This window comes from Schistocerca americana, chromosome 11, assembly GCF_021461395.2.
Source record: "Schistocerca americana isolate TAMUIC-IGC-003095 chromosome 11, iqSchAmer2.1, whole genome shotgun sequence".
Taxonomy (NCBI): Eukaryota; Metazoa; Arthropoda; class Insecta; order Orthoptera; family Acrididae; genus Schistocerca; species Schistocerca americana.
Window position 1 is genome coordinate 59,094,553 of NC_060129.1, and position 13,684 is coordinate 59,108,236.

General features: G+C 39.1%; 1 protein-coding gene across 7 annotated transcripts in view; it reads right to left on the reverse strand.

Annotated features, from left to right (window-relative positions):
* The window catches only part of LOC124553887 (zinc finger protein 708-like), a 179,890-nt gene that overhangs the window by 61,374 nt on the left and 104,832 nt on the right, over positions 1-13,684 (reverse strand). For all 7 annotated transcript variants that reach the window (XM_047127899.1, XM_047127903.1, XM_047127900.1 and 4 more), the window contains exon 6: positions 11,271-11,330. In XM_047127899.1, coding sequence (XP_046983855.1) covers positions 11,271-11,330 — 60 coding nt within the window. The remainder of the gene's footprint in view (positions 1-11,270; positions 11,331-13,684) is intronic.

Sequence of the window (13,684 nt, forward strand, 5' to 3'; positions counted from 1 at the left end):
TCACTATGTCCTCCATACAGGCATCTGTACGAGACTCAAACAGCGGGATGTTTGTACGATTCTCCTGCATGAAAGATTTCTCAAATGCTAAATTTAAAATTTCAGCTTTCGTTTTGCAGTCTTCTGTTGTCAGGCCAGACTGATCAGTGAGTGACTGGATGGAATCCTTCAACCCGCTTACCGATTTTACGTAAGAACAGAATTTCCTTGGGTTTTCTGCAAGATCTTTTGCTAAGGTATGACGGTGGTAGTGGGTGTATGCTTCACGCATCGCTCTTTTTACAGCAGCATGAATCTCTACTAACTTTTGCCTGTCCTCATTCTCCCGATCTTTCTTGTACCGCGAGTGCAACTGTCTTTGCTTCCTGAGCATTCTCCAAATTGTGATGTTAAGGCACGCTGGGTCTTTTCTGTCCATAACCCACTTTTTCGGCACATACTTGTCCAATGCGTGATTTACAATGTGTTTAAAATTTGACCACAATTCTTCCACATCCATTGTACCAGAAGTAAATGAAGTCGATTCATTTACTAAGTGAGATGCTAACCACTGCTTATCCACTCTTTCTAGTAAGAATACTCTCCTAGCCTTCTTGACAGACTTTTTAACTTTCGCAACCATAGTCGTAATGATAACATCATTATCACTAATCCCTGTCTCAACACTGAGACAGTCGATGAGGTCTGGTCTGTTTGTGGCTACGAGATCTAAACTATTTCCATTAGGCGTTGGCTGTTGATTTAGCTGCTCAAGACAGTTTTCGGTGGGTGCTACAGTCTGGAGCCGAGCGACCGCTAGGGTCGCATGTTCGAGTCCTGCCTCGGGCATGGATGTGTGTGATGTCCTTAGGTTAGTTGGGTTTAATTAGTTCTAAGTTCTAGGCGACTGATGACCTCAGAAGTTAAGTCGCATAGTGCTCAGAGCCATTTGAACCATTTGAACAGTTTTCGGATAATGTGTCCAAGAGTAATTCACACGGCTGCTTGTCTGTACCACCTTGGTAACAGAAGACGTATTAAATTTAATTGATGAAAGGAGAAAATATAAAAACGCAGTAAAAGAAGCTGGCAAAAAGGAATAGAAACGTCTCAAAAATGAGATTGACAGGAAGTGCAAAATGGCTAAGCAGGGATGGCTATAGGACAAGTGTAAGGGTGTAGAGGCATATAGTGGTAAGATAGATACTGCCTACAGGAAGATTAATCAGGCCTTGGGAGAAAAGAGTACCATTTGTATGAATATCAAAGAGCACAGATGGAAACCCAGTTGTAAGCAAAGAAGGAAAAGCAGAAAGGTGGAAGGAATAAATAGAGGGTCTATACATGGGCAGTGTACTTGAGGACAATATTATGGAAATGGAAAAGTCTGAAGATAAAGATGAAATGGGAGATATGATACTGTGTGAAGAGTTTGACAGAGCACTGAAAGACCTAAGTCAATGCTAGGCTTCAAGAGTAGACAACATCCCATTATAACTACTGATAGCCTTGGGAGGGCCAGCCCTGACAAAACTCTACCATCTGGTGAGTAAGATGTATGACACTGGCGAAATACTGTCAGAATTCAAGAGAAATATAATAATTCCAATCCCAAAGCAAGCAGGTGTTGACAGATGTGAAAAATCACCGAACTATCAGTTAAATATGTCACTGCTGCAAATACTAACATAAATTCTTTACAGACGAATGGAAAACTGGTAGAAGCTGAACTCAGGGAAGATCAGTTTGGATTCCATAGAAATATTGGAACACGTGAGGGAATACTTACCCTACGACTTATCTTAGAAGATAGATTAAGGAAAGGCAAACCTACATTTCTAGCATTTGTGGACTTAGAGAAAGCTTTTGACAATGTTGACTGGCATACTCTCTTCCAAATTCTGAAGATGGGGGGCCATGAAAGGGAAGCATTGGCTGGGAAGGGAGTGAGACATGGTTGTGGCCTCTTCCCGATGTTATTCAATCTGTATATTGAACAAGCAGTAAGGGGTTAAAAAAAAATTGGAGTAGGAATTAAAATCCACGGAGAAGAAATAAAAACTTTGTGGTTCACTGATGACATTGTAATTCTGTCAGAGACAGCAAAGGACTTGGAAGAGCAGTTGAACGGAATGGACAGTGTCTTGAAAGGAGGATATAATATGAGCATCAACAAAAGCACATCAAGGATACTGGATTATAGTCAAATTAAGTCGAGTGATGCTGAGGGAATTAGATTTGGAAGTGAGACACTTAAGTAGTAAAGGAGTTTTGCTATTTGGGGAGCAAAATAACTGATGAGGGTCGAAGTAGAGAGGATATAAAAGGTAGACTGGCAATGGCAAGGAAAGCATTTCTGAAGAAGAGAAATTTGTTAACATCGAGTATTGATTTATGTGTCAGGAAGTTGTTTCGGAAAGTGATTGTATAGAGTGTAGCCATGTATGGAAGTGAAACATGGATGATAAATAGTTTGGGCAAGAAGAGAATAGAAGCTTTCGAAATGTGGTGCTACAGAAGAATGCTGAAGATTAGAAAGCTGCTTTACTGAAATTAAGTCAACATCAAATGCAGATCAAGCCACTGCAGCAGCAACATGAATTTTAGAACACCTAAATGATAACAATGTCATCATATTATGTCTCATGTTGACATAATTTACAAATAAACATAATCAGGAGATATTAGCACATTTAAAGTTAATGAGTATAAAAAAATTCAAGACTGCTTTTTTAGAATAAAAAAAAAACAACTCAAAAACCTGCGAGAATCCTTCAAAGACAAAAGTAGCTAAGGGAGTGTGGGACTGTATATGTGTGGATATATTTGGTAGATATTCTAATACTAAACATTTAGTAGCTACTAAATTGTTGCAAGAAAATGCTTCACTAGTTTTAAGAATGGTCATCCTACAGAAAAGATAGTACTGACCAGTGAAGCACATAGCATGATTGACAAAGAAAAGCCTGAAACTGAACTAAAAGTAATCTACTACATGTCTGATATCTATGATATTGCTCATGTAATCTGTAAGGGGCAGTCAAATAGAAATGAGACAGACAGAAAAAAGGAAGTAAGGTGTTCATTATTTCACACATTGTTACCATAAACGTTAATACATTTTTCCTGCTGTGAAACAAGATGGTCAATGCCTTCACAGAAAGGAAGTTTTTTGGGTCCTACAGAATCATGATTATACTCATATATACGGAAAGTGCAAGGGAAGAAATTAGGACTCTATGAAGAATTTGTATGGACTTTCCAGTGAAACTACAGCAGTGTAGCTGAAAATACTTCAATAACATGCCGGCCTGGCCACATATTGTTGTTTTGAGCACACCGCAGAAGTTTCAACAGGTCTCACTTACACATCCTCCACATTCGCAATCCCTCCCAAGGTAATTTCCTTATTCTTGAAACCCTGAAGAATGACACCTGTGGCAAGCAATCTACTTCGGATGAAGAGGTGCACCCCTAGGTACAATTATGGTTCCATAAGCAACTGCGAACATTTTACCATGAAGGCACCGAGTGTCTTGCCTCACAATGGGATAAATGTATTAGCAGTTACAATAGTTACTTTTCAAATAATAAACAGTTTACTTAGTTTTCTTCCATGTATCTCATTTTTCATTTGACTGCCCCTTATATCTTGCAATTACCTAGACTGTGTCGACAGTGGAATTACTAAATTGGTAAAAAATCTGTTGCAGTTCCCATGACTAAATACGAGGCAGAATGCTGCTCTTAACAATGGAAAGGATAAAAACTTGTCTAAGATGCATTATGAATTCAGAAAGAGTAAATGTGTTGGCAGTGCTTTCAATAAAGAAAAGTTTCCACACATGGGAAACTTCCCATAAAAGAAAAACACACACACACACACACACACACACACACACACACACACACACACACACACACACACACACACAGACAGAGAGAGAGAGAGAGAGAGAGAGAGAGAGAGAGAGAGATTTTGTGGTAAGATGGCCCTGTGCATAGCATCTCAAAAACTGAACACAGATCAAGCACCACAACAGGAAGACCGGAGGCTGTACTGAACAGTAGGAAAAAAAAGTAAAACAGAAATAGCGAACACTTCAAGTTGAAGTGCAACACTGAGTGAAGTGGAAGAGCCTCAGCATCATGGTTAAGTGGTTGTGGTGTTAGACTGCAAGGAGGGCAAGCCGTGTTCAAAACTCCCTTGTGCGATTTATTTTTATTTCTTTTTTTCACAACATTATGAACTGTTTGTGTGGACATTGAAATGTTTGTTCTCTTTCTCTAGTCTTGATAGCTGTCATACTACACATTGGTTGTAGAATAAAGAGACAAGTGGTAAGAATATATTACCATCACAAATGTGATGATAGTGAGAGGAGGTGAGATACCACATGCATGTCTCACAGAAATGTAAACAACAAATAAATAAGTGTGAACTACATTACAACAAAGGAATTCAAGGATAAAAACTTACAAAAAAGAACACAACTTCAAAAATGTTAAAACTATTTGTTTTGACAGAGCACAGAGAAACAGTACGATTGTGAAACAGTTGCATTCATTTGTTCCTGCTTATGTGACAAACTATTATGTTTTCAACATTTCCTAGGTGGTGATCACATTCCCATTCATACAAACACTTAAATCGAACAATGAGAGGTATCTCACTCACTCACTCACCAAGCATACAAAATCAGTTGCCTCAATAAGACATTCCAGTCATATGACACTTGTACTGTCCCTATCCCACATACAACACATCAGCTGTGTTTTGCAGTGGAGAATTCTGTCAACTTGTCATCAAACATTTGCAGTCCCAATTGAAAGCCACTTCTTTTCATCTGCTAATAGAGTAGTTGTGCAGAACCAAGTTTCATTGTAAGTCCATTTCTCACATATTGCTGTTGCACATGGTCATGACATCATGACATCATGACATAACAACAGAAACGTTGATACAGTGAACAGCAGAGAGAGAGAGAGAGAGAGAGAGAGAGAGAGAGAGAGAGAGAGAGAGAGAGAAAGAAATTGACACACAGAGCTTTGAACACGGCTTGCCAACTTTGCAGTCCAACACCATGATCACTGAACCACAATGCCCTGATTGTTTTACACTGTTCCTTATTGCTTCTTGAACTGTTCACTGTTTCTATTTTGCTTTCTTTTCACAGTTCAGGATACCACCTTCTTGTTTTCAAGCTTGATCCATGTTCATTTTTTAACAGGCTCTGTTACCATTAAATCTGAGGGGGGATACGATGAGGAGTTCCACTCATACATTGTCACCAAGAAAACAACAAAAAAATTTCTTATCTGTTTGGGCAATTTAAAACAAGAAGAGTGGCTTTCACTTTTAAATCAACAGAACAAACTTGAACTGTAGCAATTTACATTTAAGAAGTAAAAATTGTATGAATTTATTCTTTTAGGATTTTATCAGGTTTCTGTACAAATTTTCTTCTTATACGTGATTGTTTCCTTTCACACAATTTTAAAACAAAGGCTAAAGATTTTATGAAGTAGCACCCACACTAACTTTAGCTATGAGCCACCTCTGTTCACCCCACCCATTGATGGAACAGATTGGCAAACTCAAGTAGGCAAAATTTGCCATTGAAAGTACAATAATACTGTTCACTTAAATTAGATAACCTCCTCTTACCCTACACATACTCTTCTTATGGTAGTAGATTTTGTGCTTTGGTGTTTTTTAATTTTTATTTTGTTGTTAGCTTAATGTCTGTGGCACATTGTGAAGGTTGCATGTGAAGTTGATGATTTCTGCAAGAGTGAATCATCCAGATTTTAAAGGCTAAGACAAAAGAAAAAAAAAAACAACAGTACACATGAGGATGAAACTGCTCTATATGCTAAAGCATCTCAAAGAATTTTCCACATCACATGCCACGTATTATCTTTGGAGTCCAGCAAGACTGCATGAAATGAAAATGATGCCTCCACAGTAGCGAGCACAAGCTGTAGTGTGATTTGTACAAGTAAAATATCCAGCTATTGTACAAAGAAATTATCTTAGGTTGTATGGATGTGATTCATCTGGTGTTGAAACAGTTAAGAACTGGGATCATAAGTTTCTAGCAACTGGAACTGTTCTGCAAATTCTGGTGGTGAACATCATAGTGTTTTGGAATAGGCAGCAGAGGACATCAGACAAGCATTTCTTAGGAGCCCACATACCTCAATTCGGCAGCCAAACTGATGTTCCCTGATCAATGCTGCACCATGAAGTGCACATACTTCACCATATGTATTATTATAAAGAGCAAATTCTGTAACCAAGTGAGAAACCATGCTGACAATAATTTTCTATGGATATGCTGCAGCATATTGACATGAATGGCAGCTTTCTAGAAATATGTTTATTCTCAGATGAGGAAATCTTCCATGTATCGGGAATGGTTAATCAACATGATGTTCAGATACGGGGCTTGCAACTTCTGCACACTATTATTGAACATGTTTGTAACAGCCCCACACTGAGGATCTAATGATGTCTGACAACATGTTTTCTGAATTGTTCTGCTTGGCAGAAATCATAGTGAATGGGTCAGCATATATGGATATGTTTGAGCAGTTTATATACAAAACTTGCAAACCAACATCGACTTTCAACAAGATGGAACTCTGTAACATTGGTCATTAGTTGTTTGAAAGTTCAGGGATATGAAATTCCCCAGTTGCTGGACTGAATGCAGATAACCCATTGCCTGGCCACCAACATTCCCTTAAAATTATCCTGCTTAGATTAGAGAAGGACCGCATGTATGTGACCAAAAAGGATGATATTCGTATGTTAAGATGTGATACTGATGTGATTATAACAGTGACACATGACATGTTACAAAGAACATGGCAAGAAATTGAAAACAAAGTTCATATTCTTCATGCTAACAATTGTTAACATGTAGAGGTGTATTGATGATTATTAAAAAGCTTCTTTGAGATGCTCCAACATATGATACCATTTCATTATCATATCTACTGTAGTTCTTCTTGAGCTTCTAAAATTTTGGAAGGGACTCCATGGATAGGGACAAACTAACACCCTGCACTGGCATAAATAATATGATAAATACACTACTGGCCATTAAAATTGCTACAGCACAAAGATGATGTGCTACAGACACAAAATTAAACCAACAGGAAGATGATGTTGTGATATGCAAATGATTAGGTTTTCAGAGCATTCACACATGGCTGGCGTGGGTGGCGACACCTACAACATGCAGACATGAAGAAAGTTTCCAACCGATTTCACACACACAAACAGCAGTTAACCTGCGTTGCCTGGTGAAACATTGCTGTGATGCCTCGTGTGAGGAGGAGCAATGCCTACCACCACATTTCCAACTTTGATAAAGGTTGGATTGTAGCCTATTGCGAATACGATTTATCATATCATGACATTGCTGCTCTCGTTGGTCAAGATCCCGAGACTGTTAGCAGAATATGGAACCGGTGGGTTCAGAAGGGTAATACGCAACGCTGTGGTGGATCCCAATGGCCTCGTATCACTAGCAGTCTAGATGACAGGCATCTTATCCGCATGGCTGTAATGGATCATGCAGCCACGTCTCAATCCCTGAGTCAACAGATGGGCACAATTGCAAGACAAAAACCATCTGCACGAACAGTTCGATGACGTTTGCAGCAGCATGGACTATCAGCTCAGAGACCATTACTGCGGTTATCCTTGACGCTGCATCACAGACAGGAGTGCCTGCGATGGTGTACTCAACGATGAACCTGGGTGCATGAATGGCAAAACGTCATTTTTTCGAATGAATCCAGGTTTACAGCATCATGATAGTCGCATTCGTGTTTGGCAACATCACGGTGAACACACATTGGAAGCGTGTATTCGTCATCGCCATACTGGTGTATCACCCAGCATGATTGTATGGGGTGCCATTGGTTACATGTCACGGCCACCTCTCGTTCGCACTGACGCCACTTTGAACAGTAGATGTTACATTTCAGATGTGGTATGACCCGTGGCTCTACCCTTCATTCGATCCCTGCGAAACCCTACATTTCAGCAGGATAATGCACGACCGCATGTTGCAGGTCCTGTATGGGCCTTTCTGCATACAAAGAATGTTAGACTGCTGCCCTGGCCAGCACATTCTCCCAGTCTCTCACCAATTGAAAACGTTTGGTCAATGGTGGCCGAACAACTGGCTCATCACAATACGCCAGTCACTACTCTTGATGAACTGTGGTATCATGTTGAAGCTGCATGGGCAGCTGTACCTGTACATGCCATCCAAGCTATGTTTGACTCAATGCCCAGGCATATCAAGGCCGTTATTATGGCCAGAGGTGGTTGTTCTGGGTACTGATTTCACAGGACCCATGCACCCAAATTTCGTGAAAATATAATCACATGACAGTTCTAGTATAATATATTTGTCCAATGAATACCCATTTATCATCTGCATTTCTTCTTGGTGTAGCAATTTTAACGGCCAGTAGTGTATTTGTTCAGAAATGTTTTTACGTAAGCTGCTTCAACAGTCAAATTTTCTGCTCATGAATAAACAACAAAAGTCTTGATGGTACTAGATAACTAAATTGAAAACAAGATGTAAGGATAAAGAGGAAGAGCAATACGATTGCCTTCTAATGTTATTGCTCTTGCTGAGCTGCTGTTGTATCTTCTGGAACAATCAAATATGGTGTTTTGAAAATTTTGTGCAACACCCTTTATCTGTTTCCCACAGTGAGTAGAAATGTTCTTATGACATTTGTTAAGGGCATCCACTATTAATTTCACTCCAGCAATTGATAAATTCAACTACCACTACTCGCCCCTTCATCTTACGACCCTTGCAAATTTTGGTAAGAACATTAGTATCTCATAACAGCGAATTCACCATCCAGCATTTGCAGTTCAGCAAGACATAGAGTTGATGTTCCATATTGGGTCAACATGCTGCTGCTCTTGGCTGTTTATAAAAGTGTGAACTGACTTTGTGAGAAAAATAGATGGTGACCATTAATCTTCAAAAAAATCCAAGACGCAATTTTAAGATACGTAACAGTCACTTACTATGTAATAGCTGTAATTGGCATGCATGCACTCTCTCTCTCTCTCTCTCTCTCTCTCTCTCTCTCTCTCTCACTCACTCAACAACACCAATAATAATAATAATACTTTAGTTCCCTATGGGAGTTCAATTTCCGCAGCTGCCATGTTGTTCTTGAAGAAATTAAATTGAGAACAAAAATTCACTAAAATTATTGAGATTGTAAGAACTAATAGGCTGCTTATCAAGGAAAACATTAACATCCATGGCAAAACAAGTCAAATTTAGTAACAGAATTTCAGGTTCCGTCGTGAAAAATACTTGATACTATATTTCTGGCACTACATTACAAAAAATGCAAAGAAGTTAAGGATACTGTAAGGCTGAGAAGCTGTTCCTAGAGGCTTTAATTTCTTTAAGTCCTTTGCAAAACCAAAGATGTTCCACATAGAGATTTCTGTGTAGAAATATCTGCTGTTAGCAAACTTAAAAATACACAGAATATCAGAAATAGAGTCCAATATTTTCAGCTGCCTCTATAAGCAACTGAAAATGTTTCTGAACACTGAAGACTGACGGCTATCATGCACACCTTTGGCTTGCCCAGAGAAGCAAAAGAGAACTACGTAACTGATATGCTTCCTTCTTGGTTTTACCCCATCTTTTTGGTTTTTATTCCCTCCAATGCAATACAAAATTGTCAGCAATTATCATTAGAATGACCAAAAAACATATACAACACATACAAAATGTGTGATCAGAATTACAGGGTGTTTTCTTTACTTGACAAGCCCATAATTACACCCTCCTAGCACACACAACGCAGAGAACAAGTGAGTTTTACCTTAAAGTGTTGGCACTCCAGTGACCACTGCTCCTGATGAAGTGGAAGAGGAAGTTTTCTCCTGGCTGGAACTTGCAGTAATGCAAGCAAAATACTCCATCACCATCAGTGAGATGTATTGATATTGTGTTTGGAGACATCCTTGCCTCAATCATCATTGATGGTTGTACCAGGAGGCAAATATAGCTGAAGTAATTCCTTAGTTTATATTTGGATTAACAATTATTACAATTAACTGAACTATTGTGAGTATAAATTGTCTGAAATCAAGTGGAAGTTTCTTGAACAACAGCATGTCAGTATCATCTTTCAATTAACAATTTTCTGCTGTTGAACTGTTACTTCCATTTAAAAAGTGACAAAAATGTAACTGCATTGGGTGTAGTGTCTCTTCAATTTTTGTGTAATGAAATAAAACTAACCAGCACAGGAAACAACAAAAATGTATCTGAAAAGCATGTTTCATTCAGCCAAGGTTTCCCCTTTTGGAAGCAGTATCAATTTTCCTATATTTTTAAATACTTTTTTTTTCTACAGTGCACTCAGAGTGGTTTTTTGCTCCCTATTTCTCTCCCCCCCCCCCCCTTTCAATTATATTACTACCTGATGCATTATTTACTCGTGTTTTCTCATCTGTCTACTACTTAAGAGACTGAATAAAGATCTTAAATCAAGGTCAGTACTCTGCACTGTACATGTCCAAGAGTTTTCTATTTTCATAGCATGTCATACATAATACAATACCTTTAATGTTCCTTCTAATTAATATATAGCAGGACTGAAAAATATACACGTTCCCCTGAGCTGGAACATATAGGGAGGGCAACAAGGAACAGAAGCTATCCTCATCATTTATCAAAACAGAGTTCTTAGAAGTTATAGCATTTTCACACATTTTAAAACATTATCAAACACGTGGATGCATGTGTACATCTGAGGCAGCCCCACAAATAGTCTCTCAATTCAGTAAACATATTACTTTCGATCTCATTATAATGCTTAGAAACAGCCACTTCTGAATCCTGCCACATGAATATACATTTTCAGTCAATGTCTTGAATTACCTTGATAAACTCAATGGAAAGGCAAACATAAATTAAAATTCTCATTGATATTCACAGAATGTTTATATAGTTATTTATTTACAGTCATAAACAAATGTTATTTCACAGCACACATTGATTTTTTGGTTCTCTTATCAGCTCAGTCTGCAGATGCAACAAAAAGACTATTTCAAATTTCCATGGTTTCAAACCATCTTAGATAGTAGCCAATACATCATCCACATTTTTCCACTTAAATGTAATTTTATATACTAAGTAAATAACTATATGGCAGCTTGAAGTCAGAGTAAAAGTCAGATAATATCTTTAGATTAAGGACGTATGGCTTACCTCCTCATCTCTTATATCCAAGGGGTCACATTCATGAAGACAGTCATCAAATTCCAAACCCTGCACAAATTGAAAGCATTAATACAAAAATTAAAATACACTGACTACGGATATAGTACCAAAAACTAGGGTTCTAAACACAACAAAGAAGAAACTTGCAATCTCGCTGTTGGTTTTATTTAAAATGTTGTGTATTGTCATCATGATACATGGGAAATCAATTTTTTAACACTAATGAATTATTTAAGACAAATTTCAAATTATTGTAGAGAAAGCTACCCATATAATTATGGTCCCACAAGAACATACTGTGATAGTCATGCAAAGTGTTTAGCAGTAAGTAACATCCACAAACAAGATACACACATTATGTAACTTAATATCAGCCACTCAAAAAGTCCTGTTAATGTCATCATTCTTTTCAATTATATTCCATAGACAAATTTTAGTTGGTTATGCTATCGGCACAATAAGAATTTACTGTACTTAGCTGTGAGCTAGAATCATTTCTTTATTCACACATTATGAAAACAGGTATCGCTAAATGTGTAGATGATAAATATGAGGTTAAGCATTGAAATAAGCAATTTTTGGTACAGGTTATAACACAAACCCATGTATTTCTTGGATGCTACTCAAAAGTATTTCCTTTATAAATGTTGAAAATCTATGGATTCCGACTGCGATATTTCAATTCTTAATGAGGCATCTAAATTCACTGCTGAGCAACCTATCACAAAAGTTCAAGGTAGATTTCTTAAAAGATTCAAATTGTGCTTAGTAGCTTCACTGGCGTTACAACACTGCTACAATACACTTTTGGTGTGGGCACTACATGGGCAAACAACGGCTCAATAATTACCGGGGAAAAGAACCCCATGAGAGGCAACAAAAACTCATCATGCTAGTCAATCTACAAAAAACAGAAATGAATCCTCACAGAGACAAGCATGGGGATAACTCAGCATGCATCTGGCATGGGCGGCTGTCAGCTTAGCACTAAGGAACAACATTCAACATAAGGGCAAGGTCCATGGTAGATGAACTCAGTATAAGTACTGCCTCACTTGGCTCACAGCTGTCCACAATGTAACAGCTCCATCAATGGATCCGCCCATACCCTCCACTGCATGTGTCCTCCATGGTGGGTTCCACACTATTATGAAGTGTTATCCAGGCAAGGGCATCTGTCTCTATCACAACATCCACTAGTGGGAATACTAAACCCTCCCCCCAAGAAAGGCAAGTGAGACTGACAATAGCCAGGCTTTGACCACTATGTCTAGTGCAGAACGAGAGAACCCAGCATTGGATTGTACTCATACAACAGGCATTGTAAACATCACTGATTCCAGCAGAATAGCATTGAATTGAGGAGCCACCAGGGGTCCACCAGAAGCAGGTGGAGGCACACAGGTGAAAGCAGAGGAGGAGGAGGAGGAGGAGGAGGAGGAGGAGGAGGAGGAGGAGGAGGAGTGGATCAAAATCCATGGGCTCCACATTAGCAGATGCAGGTGCATACTTCACTAGGCCAAAGGCTGTAGGTAATGGGAGAACAGCAGCCGGTGTGGAGGGGGGACAATGGGAAAGCACACAGCTGCAAGTGAGAGTCCACACATTGAGCAATGTCATGACCACCTAGTCACCTGGCAGACCAGAAGAGTGATGGTGGTAAAGTCATGACTGGGTGAAGTCACAACTGATTTGCATGACAGGTCTGCTGTCCCTACTGGCATCCATCACAAACAACTGCCAACTTTTGTGCCCCTGCACAATACCCAGCAGCCACCCCTGCCAGTGGTTGAAGAACTGGAGCCAAACAGAAGGCTAAGAAGAAAACACAGCATGATACTCTGGGTGCAACAATTACAGAAGCCCCATGGCGTGTGCCCATGCAAACATTCTGCCAGATTGCATCTGTTGTCTGATGTCACCCGGTATGTAGCCAGAAAGCTTGACAATGCATTGCTGTGGAAAAAGAAATACACCAACTGCTTCATGTGGAACTTAAATGTACGCACAGAGCACTACATGTCTGAGTTAGATGTCAGGTGAAATGGTGTGGTAGTGAGATACTGAATCCCGCTGCAGATGCAAAAGACCTCGAATTCCTGGAACACAAATTCCCTACTATTATTGGATACCAGGGTCCTGTAGGAACTCTCAATGGCAAAAATAATCAACAATTCCTGAACAGTGGTAATTGAAATTGTGTAGGACAGCTCGGCTATGTGCAGGAAATTGGACAATGCAATGATCATGAACAATCATATTACTGTCCAAAACAAGACAGACAAAAGTGACATGCCCCCTGTCCCAAGGGTGCTCTGGTTTGGACAAAAAAGAGAGTGGCACAGTAGCTGATGCAGCCTGGTTCTGTGCACAAGCCCCATAAGTCCACATGAGACATTTGA